This window comes from Gadus chalcogrammus, chromosome 15, assembly GCF_026213295.1.
Source record: "Gadus chalcogrammus isolate NIFS_2021 chromosome 15, NIFS_Gcha_1.0, whole genome shotgun sequence".
Taxonomy (NCBI): domain Eukaryota; kingdom Metazoa; phylum Chordata; class Actinopteri; order Gadiformes; family Gadidae; genus Gadus; species Gadus chalcogrammus.
The window spans coordinates 9,547,592-9,566,738 of NC_079426.1; the positions used below are offsets into that span (position 1 = coordinate 9,547,592).

General features: G+C 50.1%; 1 protein-coding gene across 3 annotated transcripts in view; it reads right to left on the bottom strand.

Moving 5' to 3' along the window:
• Positions 1-476: 476 nt before the first annotated feature.
• The window catches only part of tp53bp2a (tumor protein p53 binding protein, 2a), a 32,035-nt gene continuing 13,364 nt past the window's right edge, over positions 477-19,147 (bottom strand). For 2 of the 3 annotated variants that reach the window (XM_056608815.1, XM_056608814.1), the window contains 17 exons: positions 18,494-18,564; positions 17,595-17,696; positions 15,027-15,201; positions 14,432-14,613; positions 13,342-13,506; positions 12,789-12,827; positions 11,209-11,256; positions 10,361-10,544; positions 7,803-7,925; positions 7,581-7,702; positions 6,893-7,313; positions 4,798-5,642; positions 3,580-3,717; positions 3,061-3,194; positions 2,518-2,684; positions 1,623-1,822; positions 477-1,302 (listed from right to left, as the gene is read on the bottom strand). In XM_056608815.1, coding sequence (XP_056464790.1) covers positions 1,261-1,302; positions 1,623-1,822; positions 2,518-2,684; positions 3,061-3,194; positions 3,580-3,717; positions 4,798-5,642; positions 6,893-7,313; positions 7,581-7,702; positions 7,803-7,925; positions 10,361-10,544; positions 11,209-11,256; positions 12,789-12,827; positions 13,342-13,506; positions 14,432-14,613; positions 15,027-15,201; positions 17,595-17,696; positions 18,494-18,564 — 3,158 coding nt within the window. In that variant the 3' untranslated portion in view covers positions 477-1,260. The remainder of the gene's footprint in view (positions 1,303-1,622; positions 1,823-2,517; positions 2,685-3,060; positions 3,195-3,579; positions 3,718-4,797; positions 5,643-6,892; positions 7,314-7,580; positions 7,703-7,802; positions 7,926-10,360; positions 10,545-11,208; positions 11,257-12,788; positions 12,828-13,341; positions 13,507-14,431; positions 14,614-15,026; positions 15,202-17,594; positions 17,697-18,493; positions 18,565-19,147) is intronic. The other variant, XM_056608816.1, reaches the window with a different exon arrangement.

The following is a 19,147-nucleotide window of genomic DNA, read 5'->3' on the forward strand; positions in this document are numbered from 1 at the left end:
AGTAAAGGAGCAGCGGCTCTAATCCGAGTTCCTCACGGATGGCTGAGCTTCTCACCCTATCCCTAAGGGAGACGCCAACCACCCTTCTGAGAAAACTCATCTCGGCCGCTTGTACCCGCGATCTCGTCCTTTCGGTCATCACCCAGCCCTCATGACCATAGGTGAGGATAGGAACGAAAATCGACCGGTAGATCGAGAGCTTTGCCTTGCGGCTCAGCTCTCTTTTCGTCACAACGGTGCGGTAAAGCGAACGCAATACCGCCCCCGCTGCTCCGATTCTCCGGCCAATCTCACGTTCCATAGTACCCTCACTCGCGAACAAGACCCCGAGGTACTTGAACTCCTTCACTTGGGCTAAGGACTCATTTCCTACCCGGAGTAAGCAATCCATCGGTTTCCTGCTAAGAGTCATGGCCTCAGATTTAGCGGTGCTGATCCTCATCCCAGCCGCTTCACACTCGGCCGCCATGACGTATCAATGACTGCATTTTAGTTCTTCTTCCATTACAAGGGATAAGACATACATTTTTAGACATACGACACGCCCATGAAATCATGGTTACTCAACAGAGTTGAGGTCAAAGCCCCAAGAGGATTGTCATGGTAACCGAAATATATCCTACAATGAGCGGGAGTTCCATCATCACCGTGTAGTTAAGACGGGGCGGAGGGGGAGTAATCAAAAGCATAGCTCAAAGCGTTACAAATACTGCTTGTTCGATTTACACACCAACAGTTGAATCACAGTCACTTTTCTGTCTATACTGTCCCAGATGCTATAAATGTGATCATGACAAGGTTAGGAAAAAAATAAATCAAAAACATAAAAATAGAAACTAATTATAATATAATATATATAATGCCATTCGTCTCGTCCCCTCAACACATTACACAGACTAGCCTGGAAAATATTGTGGAAAAAGTGTGGAAATCCTCTGTTGGAGGTGTAGGAAAGTGCCAGGGGAGCCCTGTCCTTGTAGAAAGATACGGGGCCCAGACGTAGTGTATACTAGTGTTCAGTCTTTAGAAAATATCCTTCATTTCTTCTCGTTCCTCCATTCTTCATTTGCTTCTTGGCCCCATTTGTACGCCGGTGGTTCAAACAACTACGCCTGTGCATGTCTTTAGTACACGTGCCCACGCATGTGCATGGTTTTAGTGCACGTTTGTCTCTAGGACACATGGCGAGCTGTGCGTCGTTTAAAAGATACTTCTTCCAAATTTGGCGGATGAGTAATGTCCAGGTAGTTGTTGTTGTGTCTACGCGAGCGTTCTCTGCCGCTGTTTTATCCTGGGGTAGAGCTGCGGAGGACAGAAGAGGAAACACAGGTCAGACACAATTCATTCTCGCCCGTTTAGTCTGGGTGTGCGTAAGGAAAGTTCGAGACAGTCTATTAGAGTAGAAATATTCACGCTGGGCGACTTGATGGGTTAAATAAGAAAAAAACGGTATTCAAATATTCCTTAAAATACAGTGAGGAAGTTAGAGTTCTGAATTGAAACTCGTGATTCATTTCAAACGGTTTCCCTCCATGTCATCTCTGAGCCCTGTGCCACAGCTCCTCCGGGGGCGCTGTGTGTGTGTGTGTGTGTGTGGGGGGGGGGGGGGGGGGCTTCCTCACCCCCAGCAGGTTGCGGGGCACGTAGCCGGTGGCGTCGCCCATGCGCGCCCACCACCACTCCACCTCGTCCTCGTCCTCCCGCCGGACCACCGTCATGCTCTCGCTCTCCAGGATGGCCAGCTCGTCCTCGCTCTCGCCCGCGTAGTCCCACAGGCCGTACACCACGCCGCGGTTCATGATGCCCATCTTCTCCTGCACACCTGGGGGGGGGGGGGGGGGGGAGTTCATCAAAACCCCTCACCTGAAACTCTCAAACCATTCCTTTTTTTGGTTTGGCCATATTCAATCAATGGTTATTGCAAATGCTTAACTAGTAACTTGCTGGTTAAGTTAGTAGCTTAAAAGGGACATAGTATACAACCAGGTGTGAGTGTGACTAGCCTTACAAGCCGTTTTGAAAATCTGCCCCATATGACATCACTAGTGGGCGTGTCCACCTAGATCTGTGCTGGATAGATGAGCAACGTTTACTTCAGCAGTCCACTGGGTAGGCTGGTAGACTGATCTATCCAGCACAGATCTAGGTGGACACGCCCACACTAGGGATGTCACATGGGGCAGATTTTCTAAACGGCTTGTAAGGCTAATCACACTCACACCTGGTGGTATAATATGTCCCCTTTAAGTAACTTACTGACAACATTGTGTCCTCCAAAAAACGACATTGCACGAAATTTATTTCCTTTCTCATCAAATGGTACGTGTATAAAATGTATGCTTGCAAAACCCCGAAAAGCGCACACGCACGCGCACACACACACACACACACACACACACACACACACACACACACACACACACACACACACACACACACACACACACACACACACACACACACACACACACACACACACACACACACACACACACACACACACACACACCAGCTTACCATAGAGGAACTGGGAGCACTGGGTGTAGCCCTCCTCCATCTCCTCACACTTGTCGGCGGCCGTCTGCATGTCGCTGTAGGTCATGGCGAACACCGCCGCGCCCGACTCCACCAGGAACTTACACACCTGCACGTTGTTACAGGACGCCGCGCAGTGCAGGGGCGTCCTGGGGGGGGGGGGAGACGGAGGGTGGGTTAGAGAGGGGAGATGGGGGGGAGAGGGCACGTGGGTGGGTGGGGGAGGAGGGGGAGGTCGCGGATAGAGCCGAGGAAAAAAATAAAGAAAGAAGAATGAAGAATTGACAAAAGCACTGATAGGACTCAGAGGAGAGGGGGGGAGAAGGGGGGAGAAAGGCTTCTTTGTGCTGCCTGCTGGTACTATATACATTAGCGATCACACACTGTACCATAGCTCTATTATCGCCGTGGTGATGAACAGTGGGTTGATTGAGTAAGGCAGCGTGATGGGGGGAGGTGGCTTGGTGGGTGGATGGGGGGGGGGGTTGGGGGGGGGGGAGGGAGGGAGTGGACGAGTGGACCTACCAGCCGTCGCTGTCGGCCGCGTTCACGTTGACCCCGAACTGCACCAGGAACTTGACGATCTCCGTGTGGCCGGCGCACACGGCGTTGTGCAGGGCGGTGATGCCTTCGTCGTTGGGCTGACTGGGGTCCTCCACCTGACGGGGAGGAGGGTCGGAGAGAGCCGTGAGTCACGCAGTAAAGGCCTCTGCCCTAGTTATTGTTCAGCCTGCTGGTATCAGCACTCATGCACAAAAATACAGAGATTCCCCGAGAGGGTATACAAACAAAAACAACATAGGAAGCAAGGAATCAACACATGGGGGGTAGGAGGTTGGAAAGTGGCTACGGAGCCGAAAAGTTGGTTCTGGGTTTGAGTCCCATCTATCTGTAGGCATCCTCCAGCAAGGCTCCAAACCCCTACCTGCTCCTGAATTACATTAATCGGTATTCCCTTCAAGTCTCTTTGGAGAAGGCCTGCTAAATAAGAGAAAATCCTACTTTATTCAGCCCCCCCCCCATGGTTATAGATGGGTGTCTCACCTCGTAGATGATCCGCTGCACCAGGTCGTACTCCCCCTCCAGGGAGGAGTCCAGCAGCAGGGCCAGGGGGTTGAACTTCACCCTCATGCTGTGGTCGATGCGCTCCGAGCCGTCCTTCCGCAGATTGGTGCGCTTGCCCTGGAAGGGAACAAAAAAACACATGAGGTGAGAAAAGGTTCCTCTCGCTTCCACTCCTACGGTCTGGAGATGAGGAGTAGATATGATAGGTGTTCTCATTTCTGCGTGGATGTGGAGGGGCCATCTCTTGCAGAGGATCAGACTCATTTCGTCTTGAATTATACACACTCGACTGCCAGGCTTAATTGTCTTCCGAGCTCCACACTCACTCTGAGCTTTCCCTGTCTTTTGACAAAAACAACCAGTTCCTACAGTTCTTACTACATCTCTAATCCAACCTAACACAGCCCACTATTTGCTTGACTAAAACACCAATGGTTATGCAAGATGATTAGTCAAGTGGGCAATAAAAAAAAGGTGCATTCTTTACTTTATTTTGGGCTGGAACATGTGGAGTGGTTTAAGTGTCAGGGCCCTTTGAGAAATAATTGGGTCAAAAACCTCTGCGACCTGCAACACTACAGTGAAACCTCTTATATCCAACAGAGGATACAGAAACTGAGTTCAAGCTATGGATCAGATTATTTTAAGCTGAATAAGAAAACTTTCCATGACCAACCCTTTCCCACTTAATAGATTACTATGAGGGGAAAGAGTTTTGACAGGGATTCGTTTTGCAGACTACAGACTACTATTGACCCAGCCTGTAATTCCTGGAAGCTGGGTTTGACAATAACCCAAGACCAACAAAAAACAGACCAAGCACCTCAACAGTGCTACATGCTAGCTCCTAATGAGCAAACACCTCAACAGTGCTACATGCTACGTCCTTATGAGCAAACACCTCAACAGTGCTACATGCTACGTCCTCCTAACAAACAAAGACCTCAACAGAGCTACATGCTAGGTCCTCCTAACAAACAAAGACCTCAACAGAGCTACATGCTAGGTCCTCCTAACAAACAAAGACCTCAACAGCGCTACATGCTACGTCCTAACGTCCAAGCACCTCAACAGCGCTACATGCTACGTCCTAACGTCCAAGCACCTCAACAGCGCTACATGCTACGTCCTAACGACCCAGCAACTCAACAGCGCTACATGCTACGTTCTAGCACTAGCGCTCTAGAAGGTACGTACCGGCGGCAGCTGAACCTGTCCGGTGACCTCCGGGGCCCTCATGTTGAAGGAGTCCTCCGTCAGACCCTGCTCCTCCGCACCGCTGGGGTAGGGGGGCGGCGGGTACGGGGGGAACTCCTCCGGGAAGCCCTCCGGCGGGGGGGGAGGAGGCGGGCTGGCGGCCGTCTGATCCTCCAGGAGCGCGGGCGGCGGCGGCGGGAACAAGGACTCGTCGATCCTCGGCGCCGGGTGGGCCGGGGGGGGCGGGGGGGTGAAGTCCTCCCGGGCGGGCGGTCTGGTGTGTTCCGCCGGGGGCGCGGGGCCGGGGGCGGGGCGGACGGAGGAGCTGGGCCCGCGCTGCGCCGGAGTCCGTTCCTCGTCCTGGCGGGGGGCGCCCCGCTCCGGGTGGCTGTAGGGCCCCTGCGACCCTCCCCCGCCGCCGCCTCCGCCCTGGGGGGCCCTCTCGGGCTCCCCGCTGGGCGTGTTGATGATGGTCTCCAAGGCGGCCAGCGTGGCCTTCTGGTAGAGCAGCTTCTGGATGTTGGGCCCCGCGGGGCCCTCGGGCTCCGTGATGGAGCTCCTCTTCTTCAGGGGCCGCGGGGCGTTGTACAGCTTCTTGCGCAGGGCCTCCAGGTCGCCGTCGCTCTGGTGGCGGTAGGGGTTGGAGATGAACGGCAGCAGCTTGGTGGGGCTCAGGGGCCGCGGCGTGCGCTCCGTCTCGGGCGGCGCCCCCCCCTCGCTGGGGCCCGGGGGGCCCTGGAAGGCAGGGCCGGCTCCGTTGTGGTCCACCTCTTGGTCGAACGAGCGTTGGTCCATGTACGGGTTCTCTGGGTACTGGGGACCCGCAATCACTGGTTTGCCGTACACTGCACACACACACACACACGGGCACACACACACACACACACACGGACACACACACACACGGACACACACACACACGTTATTAATTGTACACAACACACACATTAGGTTTAGCGCTCTTATGGTGAAGCACAATGACGTGGTAAAATCCATCCAGCTCAATAAACAACACAATATGAATTGGCTTCGCATCAGAGCACTAAATGAACACTTATCGAATGGACGTCAAAAATGTACAGCCAATGTAAATTTTCTACATACTTTCACTATGTTTATGCAAAGGTTGTTAAGCAGTTCAAAGTTAATCAGATGAAATGAAGATAAACAAAACCAGACAAACAGGCCAGCGCATTACAACACAACCACAGGCATTTTGTGCATTACCTACACAAATTATGCAACACACGTTCCCATGAATCTAATTCACTGTAAGAAATGGTTCTATGAATAGAACCGGGCGCCGTTGACAAAACAATATGCCCTCATATCATTTCCATATTTGCTTCCGGCAAGCAGCATGAATGGGGGGCCCATCTCGGTGTGTGTGTGTGTGTGTGTGTGTGTGTGTGTGTGTGTGTGTGTGTGTGTGTGTGTGTGTGTGTGTGTGTGTGTGTGTGTGTGTGTGTGTGTGTGTGTGTGTGTGTGTGTGTGTGTGTGTGGGGAAGGGGCCAGCTGGCCTGGCCACCCTGTCGCTGCTCCTCTGCCCAGTGGCGCGTGGGTAATTGTTTTTCCCGTGTACGCGTAGATTCAACAGGGCGGTGTAATGCAACGTTCCTCTTCGGAGGGAAAGATCAGAACGGCATATGCAAATGAGCAGAGTGCATCTCCGTGATGTTAGCCCACCCCACCCCTCATACTGAAACAAGGGGGGGGGTCATTAAAATCATTAATATTACATATCTGTGAAACGTCTGAAAAGGGGGTTTATTTGATGGCTAGCAGCCTGCATCGTATACCTTGTAGACGCTATAGATGACATGGTGATGCATCTATTGAAAAAGCTTTTTCCGCAGTCCGTGTCTTTAGCGACATGTTTGAAGATGTATCCAACAGGATAAATAACAATTAATTTAAAAGAGGATATCCCATTTCCAAACGATTTTTTTCACCATCATGGAAAATGTATACATGATAGTAATTTGAATCATTTGCATTTCATTAATTGTGGAATCGGAACGGTTTGGTGACGGTTCGACCTCCTGAGCGCTACCACTAACCCCCGGAGGACACAGAGAACCAGGACGGGTCTCACCGCTGACGAAGCCGTTGCCCCGGGAATGCGCCCTGGTGAGGGCCCCCTGCACGCTGGGCTGGAAGGGCTTGGCCGAGCCGGGCTGCTGGGTGTACATGGAGTAGATGGAGCTGGCGGTCTGGGTCTGGGGCTTGGAGTTGGGCAGCTCGGGGGTGAAGGGCCTCACGGTGGCGGCCGGCGGCGCGTCCTGCTTGGAGGGCAGCGGCAGCGTCTGACTCTGGTTGGCGGGGAGGGGGAGCCGTCCCGGGGCAGGGGCCTGGGGCTGCTGCTGCTGCTGCTGCTGCTGCTGCTGGCCGGACGAGGAGGGCTTGGCCTTGGGGAAGGTGCCCGTGTTGAGGCCCGGCTTGCCGTACGGGGCTCCGTTCGGGCCCTTGGGTTTGGTGGGCACGGGCGGGGGCACCTTGACCGGGTGTTTGGCGGCCTGGGGGAGGGGGGAAGCACCAGACGGACAGGGAGAGCTGTGATGATGGGACTCGTACACTTTCGGATGACGGGGACAGATTTAAGATCATATACGAGATTACTGGTTTATTATCGGAGAAGGGGGAAGTTGTGTGGTCAGCTGGACTTCCTAGGGTCCAAAGATATCGCAGAAGTCACCAACTACAGTTTTCTAAGACTAAATAAATTAAGACAATAACTTTCAATGAAATAAAGATCACATTAAGACAGCAGTAGTTCCTCTCACCTGGGCGTCTCGGACCAGGTCGTCACTACTCTGGTTCTTGCGCAGGCCGGTTGAGGGCTGTTCCGTGGCCTCAAACATTGAGAAGGGACGCACCTTCCTGTCCCTCTTCTGCTCTGGATCATCTGGGACACAAACACACACGTGAGCCATCAAGGTCACATTTATAAACCATGAAGTGTGCATGTGCATGTGCGTGTGTGTGTGTGTGTGTGCGTGTGTTACCTGGCTCTGCGATGGGTGATGCGTGAGAAGGCATCCGTGGCAGCGTGGCGGACTGCCCGTGACCGTTGGTGTTTGACTCGGGCCCCGAAGGGCCCCATTCAGCCAGCTTGGCAGACTGCGGGCCTAGGGGGACAGAGAGGGAACGACATAAGCGCGTTTAAAAAAGGACTGGATCAGGGAAATCAGGTCACACAACGGCAAGTAAAACCCGACATGGGACCTAGATCAGACTTCATCGGGACACTTCCATGGCATCACACTGGATCAGGTAGACAGAGACTGTATTTAAGGCGTCTATTTGCTTTGCTGTCATAGCCATTCATTGTTCTGAACAGCAGTCGGGAGCTCTCTCTAAATATGCTCTCAGTCTTCTGACTCAAACGCACACAACAAAATAATAAGGAAATCAAAGTGGAAACAAGACGGCGGGGGACAGTCGGACTCCCCCAGAGCGTCCATTTGTTTCTGATGACCCAATTAGAAACACACAGACGTGCGTTGAGAACCGAGCGGAACAAACTGGAAACAAACCACAGCACAGCAAGTGCAAATCAAAGAGAAGAACAGGATACAATAGTCGATAAAGGGTCAAAACCCGCATCCTATCTTTCGAATGGCGCAAAGAAAACAACAAAGAAAAACTATTTTAAAAGAGTCACACGCACGCAAAACAAGAAATAATCCACACAAAGAAGACGACGCATCACACAGGTCCAGCAGTACCTTTTCTCTTGGCGCGGAGTTCTTTCAGAGGCTTAAGCAAGAACATGGCTTCTAGATGGGACAACCACGCAAATAAGAGACAAGAAACAACAGTAAAAAGATAAATACGAGTCCAACGGCCGAGTCCCCTCACTCTTCTCTAGGGACATGTTGCAGGCCGGATCGAGGCATAACGCAGCTTGGGTGTGGTGGCGGGTGTATCTCTCCCCCCCCTCCCTCCCACCCCCCTTAAGGATCCACACGTGGAGCCCAGCGACTCGGGTCTTGAAGCTCGATCCAGTGGCCCCCGCCCCGTAGGACAGGTGCTGGGGATGGGAATGAACCGGTGGCGAGACTCCGCCTGCCCACACTGCCTTCCCCCGCACCCCAACCCCGCCCACACCACACCAAGTCCTCAACCAATCCTCGGTCTTCATCCCTCCCACCCAAACTGCGTAACAGTTCACCCTGCAAAGGGAGATAGCATGCACCACCACAGCAGACCAAGAAACCCCCTCCCTTCTTCTGAATAACAGAAAAAAGGGGGAGAAGGAAGAGAGGTTTGAGAGATACAAACAGAGATAGAGAGACTGCAAAGGAGATGGAAAGAGAGAGGAAGAGGACGAAAGATAAAGAGAACAAGACAGAGTAGGGACGTCCCATAGCCGTTGTTTTTCGTTAGGAATAACTTTGGTGGGGTGTCATTCATTTTTAATAAAGCCGGTGCTCCGTTGGCACGGCACCCACCGGGAGGGGCGTGGGGGTACATTTTGGAAGAGGGCTGCGGGGGAAGTGCTCCGGCATCTCTGAATAAGAGATGTCTCTGCAGCCAAACACCAATACACACCCCCATGTACAGGGGAGTCGCCTATGGTCTTTTGTTTATTTTAATTTTTCAACTTTGCTATAGCAATTAATTGTAGCCATAAAAATAGATACCAGGCCAGCCGGAAGAGAACAGAAATTTTTCATTTTTCTTGACCTATCCTACAACACTAGCTACAAGTAATCTGCATTCCACCTCCACCTTGTGGTAGCATAGGGAAACAACAAGAGAGAAAGAAATGCTACACATTTGTTTCCTAATCGAGGGGGCATCCTGAGAGTGGAAGAGAACAACACACACACTGCAAACCAGAGTGCACATGGAACAGAACGCAACAGTGATCACAGATGTTCCAGGGCCAGTATTCACTGCAACAGAGCAGCAGCCAAGGCAGAAAGGGGACATAACCAACTACCTTCTGAACTCAGTGTAACATCACAACCACACGGCATCCCAGAATCCTCTGCTCCTAATGACGGACAGCACACTCCAGTCATATTCATTTCAAGACTTTGTTCAAGACCAACAAACAAATTTCAAATTACATTCTTAAATTACAAGTTAAGAATGCATTCATTTAAATAATTAGTACACAGAGTACTACAGGGTGTAGCTCTTAATCTAACCAACTTCTGCTTTGTGTTGCTCTACCAATATATATCTGCTCATTCAGCACTTATCGGATTCCTAACCCTCCCTGGAAGGAGGGGTCCCTCTTCTGTGCTCCTTCTTAAGCCGTCCATCTAAATCCAAGGGCTTACGGTTATATAGGGGGTGGCACATTATGTGGCGCTGTAAATCCCTTTGAGACCGTAAACTGAAATGAAGGGGCTATCCCTATAGACGGACCTGACTAGCACGTCCATTTTGACTTTGGCTTCAGTCAACCTGACCAGAAGTTACAGATGGTGTGTGTGTGTGTGTGTGTGTGTGTGTGTGTGTGTGTGTGTGTGTGTGTGTGTGTGTGTGTGTGTGTGTGTGTGTGTGTGTGTGTGTGTGTGTGTGTGTGTGTGTGTGTGTGTCTAATTACCGGTGCCCGCCTTGCCCTGGGGGTCTGGGGCCGGCAGCGTGGCGGTGCCGTCCGGGTAGGCGGGCTTCACCAGGAGCTCGTGTCTGACGGGCCCCCGGGGGACCGTGGAGGACTGGATGTAGGGGCCCACCGCGGCCACACGGGACGGGCCCGACTGCTGCGCCCCGGGACCCTCGGAGGGCAGCTGGAGGGAGGGAGGGGGAGAGGAAGAGAGGACGATGGGCAGAGGGGGAGATAAGGAGAGGGGAGAGGGGGGAGAGAGAGAGAGAAGGATCGGGAGAGGGGAAATAGAGAAGCAGCATGGGTTAGAAAGAGCCAGGCAACATGGAAAATAGAGGCTTTTCCATTTAAAGTAATACGTTTTTTTTTTATTCAAGGAAAAACATTTCCTTGAATGCTAGGACACCAGATCAACCATTACACAGTGAACCCTTTTCAGGGAAGTCAGACGGAACCAAAAGTACATTCCAAATTTTATTTCCTTCTTTTTTTGTACCTAGCAAAAAAATAATCCTAGACTTCAGGAATTTAATAACCACATTTAAAATTGCAAACAAAACAAAGGCCGTCGCTTGGCGCCTCTTTTTTAACGTACAACCCAAATATCGTGCAATCCGCATTTCCCTACAGAGCATTGAAAAGTGGCTTTGCTAAAACCTACACAGCCAGGAGCATTAAGAGGAGCTCACAGGCCCGTTATAAAAACAGGATGCACTTGATTTGCACTCTTCCCGCCAAGAGTAGGACGCCAAACGCGTCCCTCTGGTTTTGCAGAGTCATGCTGCAGATATTTAAAGTAGGAGAAGAACAAGAACAGGAGGAGCAGGAGAAAGAGCTGACTAAATTACCTGGGGGTGAGGGTCCTTTGATGCCCTCTCTTTAACGGGATAGCCATTCTTGAGAAAACAAAAACACAAAGCAGTTCAAGAACCCCAACAGTGCCATCATGTCCAGGTCTAATACGCTCCTCATCTCTCCATCTGTCCCTCTGCTGTGGGGGAACTGAGACGATGATAGGGGAGGACACCACACTGACACCCATGAAGAGAGAACCTCTGTTGGGTTGGTGTGGTTGGACGGGGGGGGGGGGGGGGGGGTGTTGGTGGAGGAGGTGGGTGGAGGGGATGATGTCAGCCAGGCCGGGGCTGCCCGCGTGGGGTCCGGGAGAAGCCAGGAGAAGGCGGGATGGAGTGTGTGGAGGGTGTCTTTGTGTGCTTGTGAAAAACAGCCACTCATTGTGATTCTGTGCAGGGTGTGGGTAAATCACCTCCCGACTGAGGGCCTATTCAGTGCTTCGTCACCATACACCCACATATTCATGCACACATATTCATGCACACACATTTAATGTCAAACTTTATGTATGCCTTAAAAGAAAGATGATTGACACATTTCCCATTTCTGATTCATTCAACAAGATTTGGGAAATTGTTATGTACTGTGAAAAAATAAATAAAAAAAGGTATTAAAAAGATACTTCAAATTGTGCTGTTAGTCATGAGAAGGAAACAAGACGAAGAACCCGTTGTGGTAAAATCTTTTTTTTATGCTTTTTTTTTATCATGTTATGACGTAATGCATCTCATTCCCATTCAACTTGCCGAAGATGAGGTTAATCCCCTCTCGGGTTCAAAGAGAAGTTTGTTTACTTTGAATTAGCAGTCCCCGTGCAGCGCTGTGGCAGACCACCTTAGTGTAGGCTGGGTGGAGGGGCAGTTCAGAGAGAGAACAGGCAGATCCGACGTCTAAAGGGAGCGAAGATGGCTTGGTCGTGGCCTCTTTACTTGTTTTGAGCCGTCCTCCGCTTTTACTGTTTAGCAATGACACTAGAATTGAAATTGTTCCAAAGCGAGTGACAGTGATTTGTTTTTGTCCCATGAACGAGCAGGTTGGGTGTTCAAGGACACTGGGAACATTGGGCTGTGAACCCGGAACCTTTCGGCTGGGAGTCAATCACCCTTACCACTACGAAACTATCCCTGTCTGTCCTTCTGTGACAAGTTGAGCGTGTGAGGGGTAAGGCAGATCATTTCAGCAGTTTCCTGTTGGATTAACAACAGTGAGCCAAGCTGTGATAGGATCTCTCTCCCTCCCTCCCTCCTTCCCTCCCCATTTCCACGCCTGATTTCTAACTGCTAAACTATTCGCTGTTCGCAGTTGAGGGGAAACAGGCATGCTAACCCAAAAAGATAAAACACCTCTGTCATATGGTCAAACAAATAAATAAAATCATTAGGCCTCCACCAGAATTGTTTTTCAAACAGAGTGAGGATGTAGAGAAATCAAAGATAAAAGGGGTGAGAGGAAAAACATAAAGAAAACGATGGATAGATGGGTTAGAAGGGAGTGTATCTCTGGTCGGTAAAGTCGTGAGGGGTCCCCCCGGTACAGAGAGGAGAGTGCTGTCGGGGTCTGAGGAGTCTCTTACGTGGGTAGAGGTCTGTTCTGAATGGCTGGGGTGCTGGGGCTTCCGGGGGTCAAACAAGACAAAGGGAGAGGGAGGGAGACAAACAGTATTTATTCTTTCTCTCGCCACTAGGGGGAGCTCTGATTGAGCCTGGTCCAGCAGGAGCATAGAACACCAGGGCAATGTGAGTATGTTTTACTGGCAAGGAGAAACTACCTGGGTAGACATCGAGGGAGTCTCAATGTGGATGGTGGATGTGGTGTGGTAGCAAGGTGTGTACGTCTCTGTGGGACAGGTTTGTGTGTTCTCTGTGAGACGTGTGTGTGTGTCATCCGAGATCACTGTGGTGTGATAGCAAGGTGTGTGTGCTCTCTGTGAGGCAGGTGTGCGTGTTCGCTGTGAGACAGGTGTGTGTTTCCTCCAAGACACACCTATGTGTGTGTTTGTGTGTGTCTGTTTATGCTCTACGTGAGGCATGTGACTAACATCTTTGTAAGACGAGTGTTTGTGTGTTTGCGTTTACGCGTGTGCGCGTGTGTGTGTGTACGTGCGTGCGTGTGAGACATCTTCTCACCGGAAGGTTCTCCTTGTGCTGCAGCGCCGCCTTCTTCTTCCACAGGCGGTCTCTGAGCTCGCTGACCCTCTTGTCCATGGCGGCCACCTCCAGGTTACGCTTGTTCAGGCTGTCCCTCTGCTGCTGCAGCTTCGAGTTCTGGTCCTGGTTCAGTTTGTTGCGCAGCTGCACAAGACACACAGTGGACGGGAAACGGGAGGGATTTAGAACATGGGTTAGGGGCTGGAGGGTGTATTATCGCTTGAATTCCAGCCTGAGAAGTACTGGGTTTGAAGCTTAATGTCAACCTCAAATTTATTTTTATTTTTTTATCGCCAACCCCAAAATGCTACTAAATGACATTTAAAGCCCAAAGCTTAAATTGTTCTTCTTTGTAGCGCAATAAGTCAATGTATAATGGAGAAAAGGTAAACCCAGGGAATATATTATTATATTGGACGCCAACCATAAAAACATTATGTTATGTCCGTCCCATCTATTTTATTAGTCTTGGTTTGTATTCACCATCAGTGACCACCTGTTTGTTACTATATGATTGCACCCTAATAATTAAAATACTATTGACGCATTGCACATAACGTCATACTAGCAGGCCTATAAAAAAAATGCAATGTTCTTTGTTGCAATTAAAACGACAGGTACTATCTGGTACAGTAAAAAGTTGATATCCAACTACCGGTAATAAAGTAAGTCTTATGACATTGGATCGAATCCCTTAAGAACAAGAAACAATCTCATAATAATGACATAACAGTTTGAGATCCCATGGCAATTTCCGGTTCAGTGCTGTTCAGTGCTCATGTCAACCACTGGTCTGCATCACCAAATGTTGGTGGAAATCAGGCTCTGGCTTGTTGCAAATATTGAAACATAACCATGCAGAGAATGTGTTTTCCCTTGCAAAGAACCTAGATGAGTTTCAACTCAACACATGGCTGTTGAGTTGTCGGATTGCCAGCGAGTTCCTTATTTTGTTTTCATTCCTCGAAACACGTGAGCACAGGGTAAAAAGAAACCATGCCAGAACATGCACACACACACTTACACACACACTTACACACACCCTCCCCTCCCACACGCACACACTCACCTGCAGCTCCTTGTACAGGCGGTCCAGCTCGGCAACGGAGCTCTGGTTGTCGTGGAAGGCGTCCATCTTTCCGTTCTTCAGCATGTCCAGCTGCCGGCTGAGCTCGTCCACCTTGGACACGGCCACCACCAGCTCCCGCTGCTTCTGCTGGAACAGGCTGTTCATCTGCTCGATCTCCTCCACTGCAGGGGGGGGGGGGGGGGCGCAGGTGAGCCAGGGGTCAGCTCTAGTGGACTACTTTGTTTGTCTCGTGAAGGTATATATAATAACCGTAGGAGTCGAGGGCAGACGGTGGAGAGGTGAGGGAGGCAAGGGCATGAGGGAATGAATGAAACCTCGCCATGTGCGTGTCTAACTGGGGGCACGCATGAGCAAGATGAGCCCTACCTGCTCACTGATGACTGATACTGTTTCTGAAAACATTTCAGATTGAGACTCGATCAGGCTAAATAACCAGATCGGTTTTATTTGTCAAAGTGTTTTTTTTATTTTTGGCCTGAATAAAATAAATGTTTACTAAATAAATACCATTTAGAAAAAGGGAACGTAAGCCAGATGTCGGAGCGCCACCATAGTGTTAATCTGAATGGCTCACCCAGCTTGCCGTTGCTGAGGCGCTTCTGCTCCACCTGGCCCTTGAGGGCCCGCACCTTCTTCAGGCGGCCCTCCTGGTTCTCCACGTTGTCCCGCAGCCGCTGGAGCTTCTCCTGCTCCGAGGCCTGCTGCTGCTGCCGCTGCTCCTGCTGCTTCAGGTAGCGCAGCCGCTGCTCCTGGTGGGGGGGTGGGGGGGGGGGAGAGAGGTCTTTAGCGGGTTACACTATGGATTAGTGTGGCGAAGGGATTCCCCCACCTTTGACTCATAAGTACGGCTCAAGCGCCGCTTCAACCACACCCAACCACAACACGTTTCGTCTAAGCTGATGTTGTACCACGGTATCATCATAAATATTGGAGTGGTGTTCTAAATCGAAGAGGCAGAGGCGTACCGTCTTAACTCTGGCCTCAACTTTATTGATTTACCGAACGTGATGGTACTTTGACCCATTATCTAAAAACGATGTAATGTTATTGCAGTGTTTAATTGGTTCTCCTACTGAAACACTGGCCAAGAACCTTTCGCCCACAGATAGGATCCCCATGCAAGCACATTCGATTATACGTTTGGATTACATTACTGAAATTAACAATTTCGGACCATGTTTAAATAAATACATTTCAGCTTCATCAGCAGCCCAATAATCCTTAACATCCTCTTTGATGACATAGTATATCTATACATCAACCCATGAATGCTGGACTCTTGTTCACACCTCATCACATAAATAAGCGGCCACAAAGTGGGGAGCCCAGCCTCCGTCTCACCGCCTCCCACTAAGGTACGCCATAAATCACATCTCTTCCTTCACATGTACGACAGCAAAACGCAATGCCGTGACCTAATCTTCAAATGCTGGGCGAGCCGCCCCCATTGGCCGACATGGGTCAAGGCTGCGGACGAATCAGATGAAACCATGTCCTGAATGAGTCATATCAGCCAACCGATGAATATCAATGGTGATTGGGAGCACCAGGTTTGGGTGCGACCACCGGATAGTTTCTCCCAGGTGAGAACAAAACAAGTCTCTATCCGGCGCTGGCTCGGTCGATGGTGGGAAGATAAGAGACATAATAGGGACGTCTGCTTGTTTACTCAACATGTACCTCTGCTAGCTTACGCCGTTGTACAGGGTCACATTCCTGCACTTGCTACACTATCCACAGGCCACAATGCTCCGAGGGCCTGGGGCGATGCACGTAAACCGGCTAGAGAGGCTACATGACACTGCAGGGCCCGCACAGAGGAAGCATGAGAAACAGAGACAGGGACAGTGACGGAGAGATTAAGGTACTGCTATTCCAACCATCACCTCACATTCTACTGTACTTGTACCTTATGTTTCACTTCATTTACCTTCAGTACGTAAGTAAGTAAACAGTGAAGATTTCCTGATGAACAGAGACAGGTCATACTTCATTTTCATACCGATCACAATGCAATAAGCAGTCTCAAAACATTAATATAAATGTAAAACAAAGAAAAGGTATACTTATATGTGAAATCAATTTGTTATGATTTTTTCCCCTCTTGTCACCGATCAAACCGAGCCGAGCTCAGAAATAAGTCACACACCAGTGAAGAAAACATATACTTCGAGAGTCTGGTTCAATGGTGGGCAGAGGCCACCCTGGGGGACACACACACACACACACACAAACACACACACAAACACACACACACACACACACACAAACAAACCACCTGAAGCCTACCATGGGGCTGTTTCTACCACTGCCTGGCCCCGTCTCATGCACTACATCTTCATCTCTACAAGTGCATCCATTCTGTCTGCATACCTTTTGTTGTTGTCTTCCCCTGCCTCCAGCCCCCCCCCCCCAACCCCACCACAATCACTCTCTCTCTCTCTCTCCCTCTCTCCATCCTCTGATGGGGCTGTGCTTTCATCTCTGGGTCTTTCAACCTTGCTCCGCACCATCAACCCATTTGTCTGTCTAGTCACATCTCCATCCATCCCTCTCCCTCTCCATCTCTCACTCACTCACAGCCTCTACACCCCCCCACCCCCCCCCACCCCTTTCCCCTCTCAATCTCTCTCTCAATTCACTTCAATTGCTTTATTGGCATGAAAGAAAAACATGGTCATAGTGTCAAAGTATAACAATCGAATCTCTTCCCGTCTCTCCCTTTTTATCCCTCTCTCCCCCCATCTCATGACATTCTCTCGACTACTCTCCCATCCTCTTCCTTTCTCTCGCATACCCCTTTTACACCAACATGGAATGGGTTCCATTGCAGTTCGCGCACCCAATTTTGACTGAAAATAAATAGATCGTTTCGCAGCTGGAACCAAAAAATGCCGGTCTTCCTTAACCTGAAGTGCGAACCATGGTGACAGTTGGTGTATCATTATTGTACACATTGCAAAGACAGGATGGAACAAAAGGAATGCTACAACCGTTTACCTCCAATGTGAATGGTGCAATGATGATTCTGCCCAAAACTTGTGGAAACGCGGGATGGTTCACTAGACAGGGCCTAGGTTCAAAGCATCGGTTCAAGAAGCAGAGCTAATTTGGGGGAAAAGGGCCATCTGTGTCCCTCTACCTTGGTAGCCAGCAGTTGTTGCTGGGCCTCTATCTGCTGCTGTTGCCGGGCGGCCATCTCCTGCAGCTCAGCCAGGGTCATGTCCATCCGCGGGGCAGCCACCTGACCAGACATGAAAGTCAGCAAAAAAAAAAGAAAACACAACACAGGTGCATCCCAGACTCAAAGTCGTCCCGAGTTGTTATTGCGATAGCACGGATGGAAGCCCTGGAGGCCAATTCATTAATCACCCGGATGAAGGTGACACATAGACTGTCAAAACTACTAGCTGTTTGCGTGAAGGACTTTTGGCCAAAAGCATACCAACACATTGATTGACTTAGTTATGCTACACTCATACACGTATAGAACATATACATGCATATCATCTTAATAAGCCTAAAGTCAAAACAACATGCTACAGTAAATATTGGATGCCTGTGATCGCACTCTGGTCTGCTGACACGAGCAGCAACCGACCAAACTAGTTTCCTTCTTCCTTCCCGACTACAAATCCTTCAACATCCTTCTGTCATGTGCAAAGGTGAAACCTTGTAATTATACTGATGGATGGAGAGTCGGAGACACTCAATATATTTGAAGCGAAAAAAAAAAAAAAATTCACACACACACACACACACACACACACACACACACACACACACACACACACACACACACACACACACACACACACACACACACACACACACACACACACACACACACACACACACACACACACCAGGAGACATTGTTTGTCATTCATAGTAACCCAGCAGCTTTGTAAATGTATTTTAATATCTATATAATTCATATAGGTCCTAAAAGATATCATCTTGGAATGTTACAACCATTATCATACAGTATAGAGTATTCTGAAATGACTGTACACAACACAACAGCAAATAGGAACTCACCCCGTTCTCCATCCTCCTGTCGGGCGGCCCTTTCACTCCGTTCCTCTTGGGCTCCGAGCCCCGTGAGCTGGCTAAAGGGCGACGGGCAGAACGACACATTGCCCAGTCAGACATGTTGTTCCCCTGAGCGAGCTCAAATCACCAAGTCCTCTCAGAACACAACGAACACACTGCTAGGACAACCCCCAAGGGACGCCTCCTCATTCCTCCGGCGGCCTGGTTCCCTTCTAGGCGCAACTAGTGAGCGCACACATCTAGGGGTGGGTGTGTGTGTGTGTGTGTGTGTGTGTTGAGGAGAGGCGAACGCACACCTATTAGCCAGGGGTCGAGAAAGAGCTTAGGAGACGCACTGTAGGAAACAAAGATGGGATCAGTGCTGCTTTGTGACTGGGTATAATCTTCAAGATTTGCTTCACTATACAATCCCCCAGCCAGCCAAGGACCCCTGTTAATTAAGCGCGTGTCCAAGTACACGTACGGTAAGCAGCATATGGTAGAGATTGGGGGAGGGGCCCACTGGACCATATTTGAAGTTCTGTGAGTGCCCTATGACAAAAGCCACTTAGGATTACATAACGGTGTGGGTTGACCTTTGACCAGTTACATACATAGGACTGTGTTGGGGCGGTCAAAGTGAACAACTGAGCCTTTTAT